Source organism: Artemia franciscana, chromosome 14 (assembly GCF_032884065.1).
Source record: "Artemia franciscana chromosome 14, ASM3288406v1, whole genome shotgun sequence".
NCBI lineage: Eukaryota > Metazoa > Arthropoda > Branchiopoda > Anostraca > Artemiidae > Artemia > Artemia franciscana.
The window spans coordinates 35,307,553-35,331,783 of NC_088876.1; the positions used below are offsets into that span (position 1 = coordinate 35,307,553).

The following is a 24,231-nucleotide window of genomic DNA, read 5'->3' on the forward strand; positions in this document are numbered from 1 at the left end:
ACTCAAAAATTAACAAAATGATTGGTATCATTCTCTAATTCAAAAGTGTTTGGTATTTTTCATGTCTGTGCATGACCTTATTTTGTGCAATCACATTTAAACTTATTTCTAATTCTTGTTTTATTTTTATCGTTTAATGTCGTTGCTATGACAAGAGTTAATTAGTTTCTTTAATCAGTATTGATTAGTTTCTTTAATCAGTTAATGAATCAGTAATTAGTTTCTTGTTAATGCGTTTTTTACTCTTTTTTTTACCTTCTCTCCGTCCTATCATGTCTCTGTCCATGTGAATAATTGGTGTTCAATAGATAAATTAAAATAAGCGTATGGTTGGGGTTTTGAAGCCTGATTTCACAGGGCAGGGATATTATTTGAGTAGTTTTAGGGATTAGGGACATTTTTAAAAACTTCTTTACCTTATATATTTCTGTAACCAAAAAAGTCCTGCTTTGTGGACCTTCGGCTTTCCCATGCCGCCCTTGTTTTGTTTGGACTGGTGATCGTCCTTCAGGCATCGCAATTGATTATCGCTCCGCTCGGGCAGTGGTCTACATATTTAAATCTAAAAGATACTACGTATTACCAAAGGATGGAAACATAATGTTGTTTTAAACTATGCCATGGTAGGTCAGGGTTGCCACCCGTTTAAAATAAACATCACTAGATTTGAGTGATTTTTGGTTGATTTCGGTGTTTTCTTCAGTAATCTAGTGATTTATCTGCTGATTTAGTGATTTTTTTTTGTTTAGGCCAAATAAAAAATCGCTTAAAATAGTGGTAAATCACTAGGAATGGCAACCTTGATGTTGGTGTAATATTTTGTCATACTTCTCTTTGCTTTTAAGATGAATTTAGTGATTAAATTTGACCTATTCATTCAACAGACAGTGGCAGGTTATACTCAAAACTAAATTCTATGAAAAGACTCATTAACAAAGAGATCCCATTCTCACCCTCTCTCTCTCCTAGCGCTTTAATTGTATTGCTTATCCATCCGTATGCCCGTTTTTTTCTAATAATGATTTTTACTCGACAAGTACAACTTTTATCAAAAAGGAATATGTCCTGTATCCTATAATGTTTTATTTTTATTTCGTTCATTCGTATCGGTTAGCCTAATATGAAGAATATGGCCTGTAGCCAGATAAAAGGAATGTGGTCTGTATCCTGTAATGTTGTATCTTTATTTCGTTCATTCGTATCGGTTAGCCGGGTATTAGGAATATCGCCTGTAGCCGGATAAAAGGAATATGGCCTATGTCCTGTAATGCTGATCTTTATTTCGTTCATTCGTATCGGTTAGCCGTTCATTCGTATCGGTTAGCCGGATATTAGGAATATGGTCTGTAGCCGGATAAAAGGAATATGACCTGTGTCCTATAATGTTGTATCTTTATTTCGTTCATTCGTATCGGTTAGCCGGATATTAGGAATATGGCCTGTAGCCGGATAAAATGAATGTGGCCTATATCTTGTAACGTTGTAACTTTATTTCGTTCATTTGTATCGGCTAGCCGTTCATTCGTGTCGGTTAGCTGGATATTAGGTTCTTCAATGTGTCATTTTTCAGATACAGTATCAAATTGTAAGAAAAAAAACACATAAATGTTCCTGAAGTTTTGCCAGATTGCAATTCAGTTACAATAGAATGGCTGATAGGTCCAACGTTCACAAAGCAGTAACAATAAGCTGTTAAATGTTGCCGCTTAAACTAGTATTGTTTCATTTTCATAATTACAGACACATCGTGATTGCGCGCAATTGCGTTGCTGGCATCGTCAATAGAGGATGAAATCTACTCGCCTGTACGTTAAAATTGACATTAAATACGTTTTAGGATTAAAACTCAATTTTAAAAATCTTAAAAAAGAAGGGTTGTATAAGTACTTTTAATCGTTGAAAAAAGAAACCCCTTCTATTGAGCATGATTGAGCTTGAGATACAAACTGACCTAACCTGTATTTCTTAAGTTCCTAAAAATCTTTGTATATTTCGTCAAAAATGACAAAGCAGAAGTTTTTACTGGGGTGAAGTGGGGTGGTGTAACAAATTTGTAGTTGTGGTAGTACCTTTTCTTTCAAACCTCAAGGAAGAACAATACAACCTTTTTGTATTTTTACTTTCCGTCGTTCAGCTGATACACATACGAAAGAAATAAAAAATTCGTCGATGGTATCTGTTGTGAAGTGAAATTTTTGAATAAAGGAGGAATTCATCTATGCACCTCAGTGATGACACACCAGCACTGAAAGATGCTGATATGGGTGAGCCAAGATAGAAACAGTTAGAAATAATGGTTAGCGGTTAGTAACGAACAGAGTAACGGTTAATGGTTAGTTTTAACGGTTAAGAGTTTGGACTCATTTAAATTCAAAACTTTAGCAGAAATAAAAAAAAGAAGGGTTGTATAAGTACTTTTAATTGTTAAAAAAAGGAATGCCTTCCATTGAGCTTGATTGAGCGTGAGCTACAAACTGAGCTAACCTATATTTCCTAATTTCCTAAAAATCTTTGGATATTTCGTCAAAAATGACAATGCAGAAGTTTTTACTGGGGTGAAGTGGGGTGGTGAAAGAGCATTGGCCAATGTTTTGTCCTCTGTAAACTTGGTTGTGTAACAAATTTGCAGATGTGGTAGTACCTTTTCTTTCAAACCTCAAGGAAGAACAATACAACCTTTTTGGTGTTTTTCCTTTCCATCATTTAGCTGATACACATAAGAAATAAATAAAAAATTATTCAATGGAATCTGTTGTGAAGCGAAATTTTTGAATAAAGGAGGAATTCATCTATGTACCTCAGTGATAACACGCCAGTCCTGAAAGATACCAATATGGGTGAGCCAAGATAGTAACGGTTAGAAATAATGGTTAGCGGTTAGTAACGGACAGAGTAACGGTTAATGGTTAGTGTTATCGGTTAAGAGTTTGGACTCATTTAAATTCAAAATTGTAGCAGAAATCAATTTGCCCATCCACAAGTATCATTTAAGGATTCAGTCCTTTTTAAAGTGACCAGTAGCTTGTATTTTGGTTTTAAAATATTCACTTGAAGAAAAATTAGCGCAGCAAATCTTGAGCATATGTGAATATACGTAAATGCCCTTAGAAAGCTTGTAAGCTTTTCAATTTATAGATTTGAGACCTCATAGATATATAGATTCCACATGGCATTAATTTACTTTTGTTTATATGTTTCAAAAAGTTGTCAAATATTTTTCGCAAAACACTCGTAAAAACAAACTTGACACAAATGTGTTTGGACTGTCCTTGGTAGGGAATTTAAAGCGCCGAAACCCTATAGGCAAGTGTGTATTTTCCTGGTGAGCCCATATTCTGGGTTGTCGCCTCTGAATTATTTGTCTTATTTATTGTTTTTAATGTTTGTTAATGACGACTTATACTTACTTACGACACGACTGCCTTATCATGGATTATTCTTTATGGTTGATTGTGTATGGCTATGCTGTTTGACTTAGGTAATTGGATGGGTAGGGTTAGGACCTCATTCAAATACTGACCTATATTAAATACTTAAGTAGGAAAACAGTCTTCCTTTCTCCTTCTGTCTTTTTTTATTATTATGCTGTATGTTTATTTTTGTGTTTGTGCTGTTGCATTGGTGATTTCTTTTTCCATTTTAATGATCTGCAGAATAATCGTAACTACCATATTTTGCATCCGGACCCGCTACATAGGCACTATAACAGACAAGCACCCCTGCGCTTAATAGAAATACGGGCGAAACCAGGCCCATTTATAACAAACCTAAAATTCCAATCCTTCATATAATTTTTATCCACAAACTACTAATACAAAAGCAACTTCTGATAAAACCATACCTGGTAAGCCATGTAACGTGGTAAGTCCTTATGCCAGCAAAAAGCCTGGGGTTTCGATGTTATATGGACTCCACAGGCCTGGTCAATCAAGGCTTGAGTCTGTAAAGCAGTTGTATCGTGGTTTAGATATCAACTGGATATTTAGATATCAATATCCTTATGTTTCAAACAGGGAGTTTTATCGTATGAAATTTTTGTTTTTTTTAGTCCCATCATGAAGCTTGTACCCATCATAGTCAAGTTCCACATGTAATTTTTGACTATCACGAGCAGTGCCGTGGGGGAAACCTGAAAAATTTGCAAAAGCTACTAGATGAGTTAAAGAATTACATAGCGGATTATGGTTTCTTCCACTCAAAAGATGGCACTAGTATCTTGAGTCAGAGTGGTGCTATTAGAACGAATTGCCTTGATTGTCTTGACAGAACAAATTGTATCCAGAATTTTTTTGGCTTAGAGGTTAGTAGCTTTTTTTACGAATACAAAAATCAAGATCAGTGGAAAGATGTTCATCTCTTGTGAGTCTATGTATCTTGGTATATCAAGTATAAGTATCGCTGTTAGTATCAAGAAATTAAATAACGAATGCTCTCAAAGAAAGAAATTTTCAAGTTATGAAATTAAATGTTTTATAACTATGGTGTTCAGTTCTATGAGAAATAACTTAAATAGCGGATTTGAGCATTCAAAACTTCAAGACCAAATTCTGATGCTGAAGCATACGAATTGGCATTTCGTGCTTAAATATCTGAATGGTGAAATGCTGAATGCTAAATACTGAAATAATATCTGAATATTTGAATGCTTAAATATCTGAATGGTGAAATGCTGAATGCTAAATACTTAAATAGTATCTGAATATCTGAATGCTTAAATATCTGAATGGTTAAATGCTGAATGCTAAATACTGAAATAATATCTGAATATCTGAATGCTTAAATATCTGAATGGTGAAATGCTGAATGCTAAATACTGAAATAATATCTGAATGCTTAAATATCTGAATGGTGAAATGCTGAATGCTAAATACGGAAATAATATCTGAATATCTGAATGCTTAAATATCTGAATGGTGAAATGCTGAATGCTAAATACGGAAATAATATCTGAATATTTGAATGCTTAAATATCTGAATGGTGAAATGCTGAATGCTAAATACTGAAATAATATCTGAATATCTGAATGCTTAAATATCTGAATGGTGAAATGCTGAATGCTAAATACTGAAATAATATCTGAATGCTTGAATATCTGAATGGTGAAATTCTGAATGCTAAATACTGAAATAATATCTGAATACCTGAATGCTTAAATATCTGAATGGTGAAATGCTGAATGCTAAATACTGAAATAATATCTGAATATCTGAATGGTGAAATGCTGAATGCTAAATACTGAAAAAATATCTGAATATCTGAATGCTTAAATATCTGAATGGTGAATTGCTGAATGCTAAATACTGAAATAATATCTGAATATCTGAATGCTTAAGTATCTGAATGGTGAAATGCTGAATGCCAAATACTGAAATAATATCTGAATATCTGAATGCTTAAATATCTGAATGGTGAAATGCTGAATGCTAAATACTGAAATAATATCTGAATATCTGAATGCTTAAATATCTGAATGGTGAAATGCTGAATGCTAAATACTGAAATAATATCTGAATATCTGAATGCTTAAATATCTGAATGGTGAAATGCTGAATGCTAAATACTGAAATAATGGAGAAATGCTGAATGCTAAATACTGAAATAATATCTGAATATCTGAATGCTTAAATATCTGAATGGTGAATTGCTGAATGCTAAATACTTAAATAATATCTGAATGCTTAAATATCTGAATGGTGAAATGCTGAATGCTAAATACTGAAATAATACCTGAATGCTTAATATCTGAATGGTGAAATGCTGAATGCTAAATACTGAAATAATATCTGAATATCCGAATGCTTAAATATCTGAATGGTGAAATGCTGAATGCTAAATACTGAAATAATATCTGAATATCCGAATGCTTAAATATCTGAATGGTGAAATGCTGAATGCTAAATACTGAAATAATATTCGAATATCTGAATGCTTAAATATCTGAATGATGAAATGCTGAATGCTAAATACTGAAAAAATATCTGAATGCTCAAATATCTGAATGGTGAAATGCTGAATGCTAAATACTGAAATAATATCTCAATATCTGAATGCTTAAATATCTGAATGGTGAAGTTGGAATATTCCAACTATCTGTCCTAAAAGGGATGAATTGTAGCTCTTTTTTTAGCTCTTGAGCACGATAACGAAATAATTAATTACAATAGGTGCTAACTTTGAATAAGCGTAATTATTGTGGTCTATTGGATGCAGTTTGAACATCAAAATAAATTCCTTGTAAAATCAAAAGTCAAAAAATTTTGGAAACCGGTACAACCTTTGAAACTAACCAAAAATATTGTTAGCTGATAGGAACAGATAAACATACCAAGAATTTTCTATTCATAAAGGGACAAATTGCAGCTTATTGAGCTGCGAAGCACAATAACCAAATCTTTAATTGCAATAGGTTTCAATTTAAGTGCTTTTTGGTGCTATTCAATAATTGCAGTAACTTACTTAATAAGTGTAATTACTAGCTTATGCTGATAGACAAATAGGCCTATACGAAAAATTTTCTACGTGTAAAGGGATGACTTGCTGCTTACTGAGCTCTGAAGCCCAATAAGCAAATGATTAATTGAAGTCAGTTTTAATAAGTGCTTTTGAACATAATTCAGTTATTTCCATTGGCTATTGAATGCTAAAAATTACACAAATCCAATTAAAATAAGCTCATTGAACATGGGGCTAAACATTGCTACAAATAAGGCATTTGTGGAAATGCTCCGTTAATTAGTCTTCAAGGTACACAGAACTTGTTTCTGGATAGATTTTCTTTTTCTTTTTTTAACTTGTATCGTTTGTTTTTTTTTTTTTTCGTTCATTGACCTATTCGACCCTTAAAAACCAGTTTTACCTTCAGTAGTTTATCTTTTTAGTTATTTAAGCCTGCTTCACTCTCAATTGCCATCTGGTTGGTTAGCTCTACCTTTGTCGGGGCTTGATCCAACCCTACCTAATCTGTACCTGGAAGCATTCTAAATCGTGGCTGAAGAGAATTGTCACCTAAAATAAAATCTACCTCACTCGGAGAATCAAAAAATAACACGTTAAATCCTACTCATTCATTGACGTTTATTCATTGATGCATTATAGAACTTTTTTTTGTTTGTTTCTTTCAGCTTAGCATGAGACAAGACAAAGAGAAGTGACAAAATAGATGGAAAATATATAATTGGGACCATATATTTGCACATTATGGGGGTAAAGTATTTGGACAGTATGAAGTTAGAGAACAATTCTTACTACATAATATGCAGAATAATTGTACCTAACACATTAGGCATGCAGACCGCTATACTTTACCCCCACTCTATACTCTACCCTAATGTGCAAATACATAGCCCAAATTTGTTTCTAAAATATTGTATTTTATCTCACTTCGGTATATTTCATTACGATTGAGCGTCACAGAAACATATTAGAAGAATATAAGGTTGGGTGTATATCATACAAGTACTATTTTTTCTTCTTTTGAGGACTCAACCCTGGTTCTTTAGGCGTTCACTAAATTTCTTGGCAATTTCTTTATTATCGTCATTATTTCGTCGGCTGAACTATTTCATGTTTTGCCATCGGCTCAAATTGAATATGATCAGGGGTCATTTAAAACGTCTCGTACCTGGGGAGTACAAACTGACCGTCGATAATATTCTTCGTGTGAAATGAATTGCCCTTTTATCTATGGCCATTACCCTTATTTTATGGATTTCCCATTATTGTATAGTCAGTTAATTACCCATAAAAGCACCCCCGTTTACTTTTTTGCTGTCATTGACCTAGCTCAATTGCTGCTTTAGTTACCTCGTCAAATGCTTTTTTTTTTCAAGTCGCCTTCCCTCTCCCGATGCTTGACTTGCTGCTGGGAGGTCGCGTGGATATGAAGCCTTCATGTACACTCTTCATAATTAGAATAAGTTCTTTTGTTATCAACAGTGTATTTTCAAGACAATCAGGAACAATATTTAATTGACTTTTTTGAAGTGAATTAAATTAGGAAATAGCAGGCTATTAATGTTTAAATTTGAAAGCGTAATCAAACAGTTCGTGGCAACGAACTGTAAGTAAGGAGCGACGTGGCTCAATAGTAACCGAAACTCTGAAAAACGGAATTTTGATTTCAATAGATATATCAAATGAATCGGCTTGTTATGTTGATTCCAAACATATAAGATTCATTAAGCCTGGGAAAATTTGCCTGATTTTAAGAAAAGTGGGGAGATGCCCCCTAAAAGTCAAGGGATCTTAATGAAAATCGCATTATCAGATTATGCCTATCTGGGAATCCTATTGTAGAAGTTTAAGCTCCCATCTGGAAAAAAGTGGAATTTTATGTTTTTCTGCCAGATGAAAGATCATTGGCGCATGTTTGTTTGCTTTTTTTTTAGTGGTGATTGTGTCGGACCAATAGTCCTAGAATATCAGGAAAGGTCTCGTTTGAACGGAAATTAAAAGTTCCAGTGCCCGTTTTAAGTGACCAAAAAGATTAGAGGGCGATCAGCCCCCCTCTCTCATCCCCTTTTTCTTGTTAAAAGTCGTCCGATAAAAATTTTGAGGCAACCATTTTGTTGAGCATAGTTGAAAGGCCCAATAATTATGCCTTTGAAGATAGCATGACCCCGACAGCTTCTGGGGGAAGGTCCTTAAGTTATAAACTTTGCCATTGCTTATGTATGTATTTGTTATTGTGAAGTACGCTTACGTTTTTCGGATCAGGGGGGGGGGGTTCTGTTAGGGGGGATTTTCAACGGGGAGAATTTTTCATGGGGTGGGAAGTTTTTGGGGAGTAAACTTTCCAGGGGAAATTCACACTGGGTGAATTTGACAGAATTCCAATTCGAATTTCTTTTTATTAGTCTTATTTTCTCTTTGCCCACTCAGTTATATATGTGGAGATGTTAAGGGGAATTGTTCGGGGGGAGGGGGGGTATTTTTACCAGGGTGAAGCTATCTAGAGTATCTTTCTGTAGGTGGTGGGATTTTGACGGAGAAAATCTCCGTGGGGGAGTCTTCCACGGAATGAATTTTTCTGCGGGATCAACTTTCTACTAGGGGGTGGGGTATTTGTGGGAAAGCTTTTCCAAGGAGGAGGGGATTTTCGGCATGATTTTAAAAACAATCTTTTAAATGAAATTGTGCCAAGAATTTTTTTTGCCTAGAATCGTTTGCAAGAAATTTTTCGAGGGAATCTTCAGCTAGAATGGAATCGACTGGAGGAATTTTTTGGTTGGGGAGGGGGAGGTTTCAGTCAAAAGTATTTAATTATTAAAAACAATATCTTGGTAAAGCTGTTCGTTCGCTTGACCTATAGTACCCCTTTGGATATCTTTATCACTATTTGTAATTTTGCTCATTGTATAATTGTAAAAGTATCACTTGCAGCAAGTATAGATGAGCTTAATGGCAGCAGCGTTTTAACGCGACAGCGGTTTTCTCCCACCATATGTTTTCCCCCACCTTTTAATTCAGGTAGGTCAGAATTGACACAGACATAAGAACAGACATAGACATAGACAAAACATAGACATAGACAAAACATAGACATAGACTAACCTAACCTATCTATTCTGATCCAACTAATCCTCTTGAAGCTGTAAGATTTCCTGGGTGGCAGAAAACATACTGCGGTGGAAAACCAGGGTGATGTTAAAACACCCAATTCGAGCTTTATATTTGATTACAATTTATGCTTAAAGCCCCATGCTCCTTTGGCTTTCTCCTCTTTCTCTCTCTCTTTTCTACGTGAAAGATTCAGCTGTTGGTGGCAACGGAAATTTTTTTTTTTTTATCTACCATCATGTTTAGGTATTGTTGAAGCAATTAGCTGCTATTGGTGCCACTGAAAAGCAGCAGAATATCGCCCGTTTTGAAGAAGTATTTCGTCAAATGTGGATCAATAATGGAAATGAAGTTTCAAAGATGTATGCTGGGACTGGTGCTATCCAGGGAGGATCGAAGGTGAAGTATCTATTCGTACCATTTTCTTAGTTTTTTATGCAAATTAATACATTTTATCTCCGTAAAACGTGCCGATGTATTTCGGATTATTCTACTCAGAATTATACCCATGACAATAGTTTTGAGGAGTAGAAAAGAAATTGAAAATTGAAAAAAAAATTGCGCTTAAACCAAGTGCTAAAAATAAGGTACTGATGTAGTTTCAAGTGACTTGGGATTATGATTCGATTTTTATTGTTTTATTTTTAAAGTTCTTACTTACTTACTTGTACTTGTGGCGGGAGTCAGGCGGTTCGCCCGGCATCCATGATCCTTGTTACCCCTTTGGACCAGGTTTCACGATCTGCTGCCAATTGTTCTGCGAACGGGAGCCACTAGACCGACCATCTATGTCCAAATTTCTTAAAGCCGCCAATGGGATCCAGGTCAGACTTGATCAGGGTCCACCTGTTCTTCTTTGCCCTCCTTGATGTCTCTTCCAAGATTCGTAGGGCTCAACTAGAAGGATTTGACGGGGCAGGTATTCTGGCGGTCTTCGCTTGACGTGATCCAGCCATTCTAAGCGGCGCTTTTTAACGCTGGTTGCAACATCTCTTCTAATCTTGCTGAGTTGGCGAATGTCGGAGTTAGATATACGACCTTGCCGGCAAATTCTAAGTATTTGGCGTAGTTCGCATTATTAAGGGGTGGTTCATCCTATTCATCCTACTAAGTACTTTTAAAGTTCGTCCTATTAAGCCTTCTGGAGTGCTAAGAATCATTTATGTTATAAAACGGCTTCTTTGCATCAAGTTTGCTCGAGAAAATGAAATTGAATTTTTGATAATTTCTGTCTGTTTCGGACAAGAATACACGGGCAGATATGGATTGTTTTATTTAAAAAAGCCTTTGACTTTATATTGTTAGGAGATTTATAGTTTTATTGTCAAAAACTGACAATATTTTTACTGCTATTGAATAACTGCACTAACTGAAGAAGATATGCAACCACGCAGACATGAAAAAATAAAAGTCTTCCACATGTTTAATTTTCCTTTGTCAAAATCTTCTATGGCTCCTAGAGGAACAGCAATTTCTTCGCTTGAACAGAGGCCACCAGGTGGTAGCCCCCCCCCCCCTGGGAAAGAAGAAAACAACTAAAAAGTGTGTAAAAAGAGGATAATCAGAAACGTAAACATCTCTTTGGATTCATAGACCACTGGTTACAACTACTATATCTTGATTTAGTATTAGACATGTTCCCTAGTGACTATTTAATGTAATGGTGGAGATGATATGGTTAACAATGGGCTTTTAACAACAGTAAGTGATGTATTGTTTGTTTTAAGTGATGATTTCAGTGTATGTTTGAAGCCCCTTATTAAAAGAATAAACGCTTCTTGTAAATAGAAATTGAAGCTCTAAAATGATTACACAGCAAAAAATAATCTGCTTTTATGCTGATCAAACCTCAAAAAGGTTTGTGATCTTCATAAAAATCCCATCAACATAGTTTAATTAAAACCATCCAATTAATTTATTAAATATTTAATTAAAAGTTTAATTAAAACCATAGAGCCTTCCCAAGTAACAAACAAAATCGCACAATAACAAAACACTGATTCTGACATTTTGTGCCATTTGTGACAGTTTTGAACTAAATAAGGCCAACTTGCTATCGAAAAAAAGATTCTGTAAGCTTTAATCGGTGTATGAGGGAGCAGTACCCTAACGTATATTTAAAAAAAAATATATTTTCTTATGTGAAGGAAATACACCTAAAAGAGCAGTACCCTAACTGAGACTTTGTTGAGAAGGAGAAACATGGTTATGGCAGAATGTGGATTTTCTAACTATGGAGTTTATTCAAGTGCTATACGGGTGAAGTTCTAGCTTTGGTGGGCAACGAATTGACTTTCTATTGCTTATAATTAGATTACTGATAAGTATATGTTGGACCTTGACGGTGAGTGCGCATACATTTGCCCTTGAAAGATCGCCCCACAGTTGGTGTCAATATATGTCTTTCATAATGTTTGTATTATTGAACACCAAGAAACGAATAAAACTTGCCACATAGCAATTCAAATTCAAAATTTTAGAGTTGTGGACAAGACGGTGTTCAACTTTCTTTTTGTCTTTTGTTAATATTAAATAAACAGTAAGTGTTTATTATTATGATATTTCAGTTTTATCTCCATTTGATATCTCGATTTGAATTCTGATAAAAAGAATGGAGCTCTAGTTAGCCCTTGCCCTTTTCCCCCTGGAAAATTTTAGTTAGCACTTGCCCTTTCCCCCCTGGAAAATTCCTGGTAGAGCTCAGAGGGCTAAATTCATCTTTATTGGAAACACAGTGGCATTTTCTCTAATGGTATTTTTTATTTTATTTTTTATTTTTTACGAGTTGTACAAAAAAGATGCTCCGCCACGATGGAAAAAGAATCATCTAGTGACGAATAAAAATGATGGCAATATGCTATGAAGCTTATCAAAAATCGATGACAAAAAGGTAACGACATAAGATTCTTCCGACGAAATTATTGCGTAACGCAGGTTCCATTTGCTGTTTCTAATAATAATAATACTAACACTTTATTTTTACCCTCTAGATACAAAAAATGCACACTAGAGGAGTAAATAAAAAGACGAGAAAAAACGAGACAAGAACTACAAGAGACAACAATATGATTCTCACTAAACAAAAAATCGAAGCAAAATAATTTCACTTATAATAGAAAACACCTTAATTAGTCTAAAACAAACTCAAACATGCTATAACTCATAATAATCCCTTTTAAACATATATAATGCAAAATTACTCTCAGTTGGCCTAATAGAATTCAAAGGAAAGTTAAATATTTTGTCAAACCACTTACGGAGATTAATCGATAGCTCATCCATTTTCTCACAAATTTCAAAAATACCGTAGAGCCTAGAAATATTACTATTTCTAGTCCAAATAGGAAACGGAACTAAATATGTACTAATTTTTGTTAAATATGTAAATTTTTTTTATGTCCAATGTTGTTATATCAGTTCCTATATGAATTTTGAAATGTTGGATTAAAGGTTTTGATCTCCATTTAGCTAATAGATGGGGCCAGATCTGCAGCCAGAACGATACAGAATAATCTTTTGGATGGTGGTAAACAAGAAGCCATCGAAATTCTTCTATCAGGGGGAGCCTACGCTTCTGAGCTTGGAGATAGAGCGAGGTTACTCCTTCCTGCTAACTTAGTCCAAGGTTTGTTGATATGTGCTATTGTGTGTGATGTTTTTACATATTGTCGTGCTCTTCTCTCTCTCTCTTTCTCTCTCTCTCTCTCTCTCTCTCTCTCTCTCTCTCTCTCTCTCTCTCTCTTTTCTCTCTCCTTTCGACAATACAAAAATCAATAAAAATAAATTTTGACTAAGTGAAGCTTTCATTTTAAATTTTATTTTTATTTTTCAGTAAAATATGCATGATCCTTCAGCTTTTCGAGGTTTAAGGGGTGACGACGCAAAACTTTGATGTGATAAAATACTCATCGAAATAAAACATTTATGGCAATCTTATTTGGCTTGAATTCTGTGCATAATACTCTTGTTTTCTTCAATGTTTCCTTGCTTTTAAATCAACCCCTCTTAAATGTTCACAAAATCAATTGTCTGAGCAAAATTTCTGATTTAAGCAACCTGTTTAGTCTTCAATTAAGCGTAAACAATGCTATAGTCTTCTGGAGAATTTAAGAAATGGCCATACCAACTTATTCGTCTTCACTTCTGTTCAATTTTTGTTGTTGTAGGCAGTTAAAAATCAACCAATTTTGGTTGTTTTACTCGTTCTGATTTGTCCCTGAATTTGTTAAAGTTTTTTCTTGGCTCTTATCTGATCCTTAACCAAACTTGTAGAATTCGAGCATTAGGCCCAGTCCAGTATTGGATTGTATTGGTTTACTTCTTCTCCTTACAAGATTCGATAATTTTAGATGGATTCCATTCAGTACTTAACCGTGCAGTTTGGTTATTAGTCAGAAATGCAACTGAGAAGGTTAACGGAAAATTTCAGACGAATAGATAAAATGGCAGAGAATTCTTATGAAAAAAATTGAAAAAAATGAAATCTTAAAGGATGTCTGTTTTTCTCCATATTTATTAAGAAGAAACAAATAGTCAATCATACTGAGCTTGAGACTATACAGCTAGAAGTCCTCATTTCTTTGAGCCGTCTTATTTTTTTAAACATGCATGACCAGATATTTTGAGCTTTCTGTTGGAAACTCTCTGTCAACTTTGGAGGGAAGTATAAGTTTTAACCAGAAATTCGAAAGATGATTTGGTACCTGTCACTCCCAAGAATTGCGCTTTGTAAGATCTGACAGAAACCGGTTTGCCTCTCTGGGATCGGCTATGATTTGCTTATTTTGAGTGAGAAAAACTACGATGTATGTGTATTTTCCATAATTCTCTGTCGTAATTTCCATAATTTTGTTTCTAAAGTATTATACTATAGAATAGAATATGTTTATTCACTACAATAGCCGGAGCTAGCATTAGCATGTCATGACAAAAATAATTTATACCTTCAAAAACACTCACAGGAAAATTTAAACGAACATTGTATTAATCAAACACATATTAATCAAACATTAAATATTAGTCGCGTCAATATTATTAAAATGACGGGTAAAATATGGAACATATTTTACATATTTTACAAATATTTAACATATATTTACATTATTTGAACATATTTATCGGAGTCTAGTAACTGGTCCTTCAGTTGGGGGGCTCTCAAGGTTGGGTAGTAGACGACAAAGAGTTGGGGAATTCAAATAATTTAGTCCAAATCTATAAGTTAAGCCATGTCTACGACTATCAAGTGAGTCCAAATTGAGTTGTTTCAGTGCATCCTCGTAAGTTGAGTAGTTTTGTCCAAGTATAATTTTTACAGCTCATTTTTGTATCGTCTCAAGTCTATCTGTTTGATCTATTGTCAATCCCGGATGCCAAGCAGGGCATGCATACTCAAGAGAAGGTCTAACATAGCTGCAGTATACAGACTTTAAAATCTCAGTTGGTGTACCAAATCTTTTTAGGTTGGAAAATGAACGTAAAAGCGAGGCGCCTTTTTTAGTCAGATAGTCAACGTGCGAATTCCATCTTAAATCATCGTCCAAAAGTATCCCAAGTATTTTAACAGTTTTCTTTGTTGGCAATATGGAATTATGAGAAGAGGGGTTGTTACCCTTTAGGAAGGAAAACGCCATATAAGAGCTCTTAGTTTCACTGACCGTCAGTTTTACCTTTCCTAATTCAGCTTTTAGATCTTGATAGATTTCGATCAAGTCAGACTGTTCAGTAGTCGGAGGGCTTAGTCGCAGTGATAAAACAGTTAAATCATCAGCAAATTTAAAACGCTCACGAATTGTTGTTACAATACGGTTAAAAACAATAAGAAAAGAAAGCGGGCCTAATTTAGTCCCTTGTGGCGAACCACAAAAAATATTTACAAATTCAGATGGCTCATGATCAGGGAGTTGGACGCACTGAGATCTTTCAAAAAGAAAACTAGCGAGCATTCGTACAACAAATGGACCGGCACCCATAGCCTTTGCTTCTTCCACAACTACATTATGATCAAGACTATCAAAAGCCTTAACTATGTCTGCAAATAATGCATCAACATAGGCTCCATTATTTTCTAAGTGCTTAAGGATAGTATCCAACAATGCAACCAAATAATGAACAGTACTATGCCCGGATCCAAATCCAAATTGTTGGGGATCAATATTATTATTTATGTCCTCAAATAAACAATCAAAAATAAAACTTTCAAATAATTTTGAGAGAGCTGGTGTTTTCGAAATCGGCCTCATCTCGGTAATATCTTTAGGTGCCTTGCATTTGGGGATTGGCGCTACATACGCCTGTTTAAAAATACATGGGAAAACACCATCAATAAAACATTGGTTAAAAATTGCCGTTAAAGGAGTAGATAAAAGATCAGCACACTCAATAATCAATTTAATCGGTATCTCACTAGGATAACTAGATTTACGAGAATCAAGTGCCTTCAACTTTTTAGCAACTGAACAAATCTCTAGTATAGGGATATTTGAAACTGAATCATTCGGTGGTAATTTTCTTAGTTGTGGATAAATTTTACAAATTGATGCAAAAAGTCATTAATTTCACTAGGTAACAGGGGTTTACAGTTGACGTCTCTCATTCCAACTCTAGTTACTTTTTTGCCAATAATGTTCTGAATTAAATCATGGAACTTCCTTGGGTGGGATTTATATATTTTTCTTATTATTTTCGACCCATACTGCTTACGTGAACATCTTATTTTATATACAATTAAATTTCTTACTCTTTTGAAATCTTTTACGGGTCCAGTTAAATGCAATTCGTTTCTCACTTTTATCAGATTCCGAATCTCTTGAGTAATCCATGGTTTATCATTAGATTTCACATATATTTTTTTCTGTGGGGAAATTTCACGGTATTTTTCGAACAGTTCCTTACAGAATAAACTTGCCATTTTGTCACCGTCAGGCAATGAGAGAATATCACGCCAGTCACGATCTGTGAGCCATTTCTTGTAGAGATTTACTAGTTCAGGTGTGAAAGGCCTGTACACCACACTATTTATTTGTCTATTTGGGATAAAATGATTGGGTGTGCAAGCAACATACAGCTCACTCAAACCTAATGGGGGTAATGTAACTGGAGTATTATAACATTCAGGACAGTTGCTAAAAATGAGATCCAACATACGGTTACCTCTTGTGGGCACATTGACAACCTGCTTAAATGATAGTGAATTACTTAGCCATTTGGAATCTAAGTCATTAAAGTCACCACACACTATGATACCAGCATTAGGATACAAGGATCGTACATTGTTAGTGCAATTATGTAAGTAATTCACAAGGTCTTTACGATAGGGGCCACGGGGCGGATAGTAAACAACACATAATCACCGGTGATGCCACTTCCTTGGGAAGCTTCTTAGGCCTGCACCACAACCATAATACTTCAAAACCTTGCATATTTGGTATATTACTGAAAGTGAGAACGCGATTTCTTATAGACGATCGACAAATAATACCAAGACCACCACCATGTGTTACTGTAATATCATTGGGTGTCATTCTAGGTTTGAAATAGGTATCATATCCTTCAAATGCTACAACATCTTCAGTCACGGACCATGATTCACAGATACAAGCAATATCAACCAGTTCATTTTTCAAGCAAAGTTCAACCTCTTCTAATTTGTTCATAAGTGACCGGACATTTGATAATAGTATTTTCGGAAATATAAAGGGATGAAAGAAGGGCTTTACACTGTGGTCTCGAATCTCATTGCCAGCACATTGAATCTGTTCCAAGTTGGGATACTCGGAAGACATGGTTTGAGGGGTGGGTGGATCTTTGATTTCTTTGAAATTCCAAACTGGTTGGTTGTTAGTACTGGATATATTGTTGGAAGGCTGGCAGATGTTGGTTCTTGCCAGTTTCTCCAAGGTTTCACGAGGAGTGGTTGGTATGAGGGGGGAGGGATCTGCTTTGGCTGATTTAAGACAGGTGGTTTGAGCTTCAAGCTCATAAGTGGGACTGTAAATTGTTGTCTTTGGCAACCATGTTTTAACAGAGGTGGAATTTTTCGCTCCCCGTTTTTGAACTTCGCAATTCAGCATTGGAACGTAGCTTTTTCCTTCTGGGGGAAGCGAGATGCACATTAGGACAACAGTTCATGAAACAAAGGCCATGAGCAAATTTTTTACACAGAGATCTGTGAGGCAGAATACAACACTCATCACGGCAGATGCCTTTGAAATAATCCACGCAAATATGGAGAAACGTGCAATTATCTCCCTTTCTACAGCCTCGCCTTATGTGAAATCTGCAGACATGTCGTTCAGGAATATAATCTGTTGTAAGACCCTCTTCATCTGTATGTGGTGACTGAGAATACTCTAGGTCGGTTTGTGTTGTTTGACTAGTAACAAAGCTACTGCATTGAACAGATACATTATTACTGAGAACTTTAGAGCTGGTTATATTACCCTGGTTTAAGCACTTCTCACAGGTAAAAAGAAAGAAACGTCCCGAGGGTTTCTGCAGAGCAAGGACTATGTCTGCATCAATTGCAGCGTAGGCCGCATGCATGCGGTGTAAGCAAAGGTGCTTACACCGCATGCATTCTGGATTGACCTAACTTCACTTATTGGGTGTGTTCTGTTTAACAGACAAGTACCGATGATTACTCACTCGACTGAGAAACAACTTGTCAAATCGAGCGCCTTTTGATTTAGTTTACAAGAAATGCAATTCGAAAGCGATTTCATTCCGACTTGATGGGGATTTTTACCATTCTATATAACAATTATTTCATCTTCATTTAATCTGTTCTGTAAATTTTTCTTCTCCCCTTTGGAAGCTTCTTACGATTTGGAGTTACCCTCCCTTTATCTTACCCAAGTTAGGTGTTCAGCGCCGTCGGAAACAAGAAAAAAAATTATAAGACTGTATTTTTCTCAGTCAATCGGCCATTTAAAAACGGGTTTGAAAAGAAAGGCTAAGTAGAATTTATCGCATAGTTACATTTCTTTTTAGTAACGTACTCGTGGTTTTGTAAAATTATGCTTGGATGGTAATAAGAAGCGTAATGTTTCTGTAACCAGACCCAACTGCATAACCGTCAAATGCTGTGAATGTGATGCTAAAATAAATAAAGACTGTTTTAAAGATTTTGTTTGTCGTATTCATAGCAATCTTGAAGAAGCACTTAAATATGTAATTGAGCCGGTGTTTGAAGACCCGTTTACGGCGTCAAAGAAGCAAAAGCAAGATGACCACATTGCTACTACCTGCAACTTTTGTCAGTGAAAGTATTTCTGTGGCGGTAACTGCCTCACCAAATCCAGAGGCTCTGCTACTACCTGTAGCTTCTGTCAGTGAAAGTATTTCTGTGGCGATAACTGCCTCAACAAATCCTAAGGCTCTGCTACTACCTGTAGCTTCTGTCAGTGAAAGTATTTCTGTGGCGATAACTGCCTCACCAAATCCTAAGGCTATGCTACTACCTGCAGCTTTTGTCAGTGAAAGTATTTCTGTGCCGATAACTGCCTCACCAAATCGTAAGGCTCTGCTACTACCTGATGAAGCCATAGTGAGTGGAAATGATGACTTACAATCAATATTTTCAGGCATGAAATCTCTTTTTATCGCAGTGTATATTGACCAGAATTACGTTCTGGACGTCTCAAAGGAGTTAAACAAGCCCTTTATTTCCAGGCGTGGGGCGGAGGGGCGGTATCTCCAATCCTTGGAATTAATTTGCGTTAATATTGCAGTAATTCCGCCATCTCACATTTGCTAATATAAATTTACTTCACATTATTACATTCGTCAATATCAGGTAAAAAATATTTGTCGCTATAATCTCCCCTCCCCCCATCGAAAATTATTTTAACATCTGTCTTTTGTACTCCACCCCTCCCCCAAAATCCTTCTCCCAACAAAAATCCTGGTTACGGATTTGTTGACCAGTTTTTTTTTTTGGATTTTTTTTATTTGATTTTGATTTTTTGGGGATCAGTGTTACTTGTCTCAGATAGTTCAAAAGTGGAAAGGAATGAAAACTTTGCGAATTTTTCTCCAATTATGATCTTATACATATTATGCCATCTCTATAAAGTATATTTAAAGGTCAATCTTTTTTTTCAATTCGGTGAAAATCAGGTAGCGATTCGGTAAAATATACTAAGTTCCCCCCTCCCAATGAAAAGAGGCCCGGAACACCCCTGTGTATTAATATAATTGCACGTTAAATAATAACATAATAATAAGCCAAACTTAAAAATAACACGTATCACCATAATTCAGCGGATGAAACCTAAAACAAAGATAAATTAAAAAGAATAATCAAGTTGAACTTAAATCTAACAGAATTTGCCAAAATTAGGACGAGTTTACAACACCCTAAAATCTTAAAAAGGTTAGAGTATCATTTGTTTCTCCTGGTTCAGGGAATCTCTGATTTTCTTCTTTCTTTGTTTTTTTTAATTCTGCTAGCGCGTCAGCCCGAAAAAAAGATCTAAAGCTCTGAGAACTCTGAGATCTGAGAAGGACCTGAAAGTGATCTTAGGATCTGAGAATTTTCCCATAGAAAATAGACGAAGCTCGGAAAGGGCGAACTTCTCGGAAAATTCGTCCCATCTTCGATCGTGCCCCAAGATTTTTGCCCTGTAAATTTCAGACATATCAGAGCACAGTAAAAAATTTACGAAGGGGTTTAAGTCCCTTTAAGTCATTATTTCCATGTTCTATTCGTTGAAGACACTTACCCCGTAAGTTTTATTCCAAACGGAGGAAAAAACTGATAACCTCTCTGCTCAAGAATTGGTGGTAGGGGAAGGGGTAGGGTTGCGGGGGATCAGAAGGCTTTCCCAGGCTTGAAATCTTTCAATGATTTGGAAAAAATGATTGTCTGACTTGCTTGAAACTTGTAGGGTATGTTGCCTGGTTCACTGGGACTTCATAGCCCGAATGATGTTTGTAAAAAAAGGAGGGGGGGCAAGTGCACCAAGTTAAAGTTTGTTGTGCAAACGGCTAAAAATTTACAGAAAAAGTATCATTCCAGGTGTCCTGACGTTCCACAATGTCGGCTAATTAGCAGAATTATATGCAAAATGTTTTTTTTTTCAAATTGTATTGAAACTGAAGAAATCAATTTATTGTTGTTCTTTTTCCAGTGACAATACCAAAAAAACTATTCCCGGTAAAAAATACCCTAAAAATCTAGGTGAAAACAAATCTTGGAGGAGCGAATTATATAAAGTCTTCTTTCCAGAAGTATTGCTCAAGCCATCTGAACCGTCCTTTCGTATGATAAAGTCTGATTGGAGTTGAATCACTATGCCTGTAAGGAGTTGTCTCTTTACTTTTCTAATCTTTATCACTTAACAAAACTGTGTGCAAAGTGTTGCCTTCTATTTCTTCTATTGAATTCTTCTATTTCTGTTTTATTAATTGTCGCGTTTCTAATAATAGGCTATAATCTGAGTAGTTTGTCTATATGAAAACGGGTTAATTATTTTGACATCGAAAGCTCAGAAAATGTAACAGCCTGCACTTTTTTCAGATCGTCTTTTGAACGCCATCACAATGTCCGAATAGTTTTTTCGCTCTGGTTATTTTTTTTCCTTTTATGTCTTCAAAAATTTGTATAAAGTATTTTAAGTAAAAGAATTCTTTCAAGATATATATATATATATATATATATATATATATATATATATATATATATATATATATATATATATATATATATATATATATATATATATATTTATCTCTTACTTTTAGGTTCAAATACGTTTCTTAGAGCAATTTGCTCACGATTTCCGGAGTACACACATCCTGTTCCTTTGCGTATTTCTGCAGCGACGTATAACGTCAATGGAGGGAATCACTTTCGAAGCGTCGTCTACAAAAATGTTTCTCTAGCTGATTGGTTGCTTGATGCACAAAAATTGTCTAAGTCAAGATGTAAGTAATTTTACTTGTATCGGGAGGGGGGTACTGAGTTTGAATCCTCCCTCCCCAAAATTTTTGTCCGACTCGTAAAAACGTAACAAAATGCATATAAACAAATTGTAATGCGTTTTTTAAAGTTTTTATAAAGTTAACTCCCACTCCCGCCCCTTAACGATAATCCTGGATGTGCCCTTGTTTGTGTATATTAGTATTAATCCTTAGATCTTGTATCTTTCAAAATAACATATTAAAGATCATACTTTCAGTTGCTATTGTTTTTTATTTACTTGTTTTTTGTGTGTGTGTATAATCGCTTTTATTGTTATTGTTACTTAATATGATTAGTCCCTCAATACGTTTTGAAGAATGTGCATATATGCCGGTGATTTTCTTCTTTTAAAGCTATTTTGAACTATCGATAACTGTTTCTGCTACAAAACAGATCTAATTTCAAAAGTTATTACCCTTCAGCATAAGAGTATTAAAGTTAATTTTTTTATTTACATTTTTTTTTTGTCTGGACGGCTATTTAGTTTCTCTTCTTTTTTTCTTCAAATGTTTTATAAGAAAATATACATATTGCCGGTCCAGAATCAAGTATATTACTTAAATTTCTGACAGTAATTAATTAGACGTCCGCTAGAAATCTATTTCTGTCCACTTGTACGGATTGATGAAGGTTGTCTAAGTACTTAGACAGTTTCTAATCGAGTGATCCTTGTTCAAAGTTCAGAACGCTCCTTTATTTTTTGTAGCCCTGTCAGTCACGTAGGCTACTGAGAATTTTGTTTGGGGGGCACGTTATTTCTTAGGACCTAAAGTAGAAGAATTTGACTAATCAGAAACTATAAACCGAAATGTAAAGTTTTTTGGCAGGCGTATAAAGGACCGGACCAGGTTAAATTAGAAATAGTCATTTTCTCGATTTGACCATCTGGGGGGGGGGAGTGGGGGCCGGTTAATTCGGAAAAAATAGAAAAAATGAAGTATTTTTAACTTACGAACGGTTGATTAGATCTTAATGAAATTTTATGTTTGGAAGGTTATCGTGTCTCAGACCTCTTATTTTAAATCCCGACCGGATCTGGTGACATTGGGGGGGGGGGGGGATTTGGGAGGGGAAACCTAAAATCTTAGAAAACACTTTGAGTGGAGGGATCGGGATGAAACATGGTGAGAAAAATAAGGACAAGTCCTAGATACATGATTGACATAAACGGAACGGATCCGCTCTCTTTGGGGTAATTGGGGGCGGGGGGAGGGGTTAATTCTGAAAAATTATAAAAAGTGAGGTATTTTTAATTTACGACCGGGTGATTGGATCTCAATGAAATTTGATATTTAGAAGGATATCGTGTCTCAAAGCTCTTGTTTTAAATCCTGACCGGATCTGGTGACTGGGGGGAGTTTGGGGGGTGTAACCTAAAATCTTGGAAAACGCCTAGAGTGGAGGGATCGGGATGAAACTTGGTGGGAAAAATAAGCAGAAGTCTTAGATGCATGATTGACATAATTGGAACGGATCCGATCTATTGGGGGGGGGGGGGTTAAATCTGAAAATTAAAAAAAATGACGTATTTTTAACTTACGAAGGAGTAACCGGATCTTCATGAAACTTCATATTTAGAAGGACCTCGTAACTCATATCTCTTATTTTAAATCTCAACCGGATCCAGTGTCATTGGGGGGCAGTTGGGGGGCCGGAAGTCTTATAAAATAGTTAATGCGGAGAGATCAAGATGAAACTGGAAGGGACGAATAAAAACAAGTCTAAGATATTATCGTGTCTCAGACCTCTTATTTTAAATCCCGACCGGATCTGGTGACATTGGGGGGGGGGGGATTTGGGAGGGGAAACCTAAAATCTTAGAAAACACTTTGAGTGGAGGGATCGGGATGAAACATGGTGAGAAAAATAAGGACAAGTCCTAGATACATGATTGACATAAACGGAACGGATCCGCTCTCTTTGGGGGCGGGGGGAGGGGTTAATTCTGAAAAATTATAAAAAGTGAGGTATTTTTAATTTACGACCGGGTGATTGGATCTCAATGAAATTTGATATTTAGAACGATGTCGTGTCTCAAAGCTCTTGTTTTAAATCCTGACCGGATCTGGTGACTGGGGGGAGTTTTGGGGGTGGAACCTAAAATCTTGGAAAACACCTAGAGTGGAGGGATCGGGATGAAACTTGGTGGGAAAAATAAGCAGAAGTCTTAGATACGTGATTGACATAATTGGAACGGATCCGATCTATTGGGGGGGGGGGGTTAATTCTGAAAATTAGAAAAAATGACGTATTTTTAACTTACGAAGGAGTAATCGGATCTTCGTGAAACTTCATATTTAGAAGGACCTCGTAACTCATATCTCTTATTTTAAATCTCAACCGGATCCAGTGTCATTGGGGGGGGGGGTTAATTCTGAAAATTAGAAAAAATGACGTATTTTTAACTTACGAAGGAGTAATCGGATCTTCGTGAAACTTCATATTTAGAAGGACCTCGTAACTCATATCTCTTATTTTAAATCTCAACCGGATCCAGTGTCATTGGGGGGCAGTTGGGGGGGGGGCGGAAATCTTATAAAATAGTTAATGCGGAGAGATCAAGATGAAACTGGAAGGGACGAATAAAAACAAGTCTAAGATACGTGACTGACATAACCGGACCGGATCCGCTCTCTTTGGTGGATTTGGTTGGGGGGGGGGGTAATTCGGAAAAATGAGGTATTTGTAACTTACGAAAGGGTGACCAGAT

General features: G+C 35.7%; 1 protein-coding gene across 1 annotated transcript in view; it reads left to right on the forward strand.

Annotated features, from left to right (window-relative positions):
- Positions 1–24,231, forward strand: part of LOC136035649 (synaptojanin-1-like) — a 182,981-nt gene that overhangs the window by 63,383 nt on the left and 95,367 nt on the right. The window contains exons 8-11 of the mRNA XM_065717555.1: positions 4,049–4,300; positions 9,806–9,958; positions 13,028–13,184; positions 21,302–21,484. Of these exons, the coding sequence (XP_065573627.1) occupies positions 4,049–4,300; positions 9,806–9,958; positions 13,028–13,184; positions 21,302–21,484 (745 nt within the window). The remainder of the gene's footprint in view (positions 1–4,048; positions 4,301–9,805; positions 9,959–13,027; positions 13,185–21,301; positions 21,485–24,231) is intronic.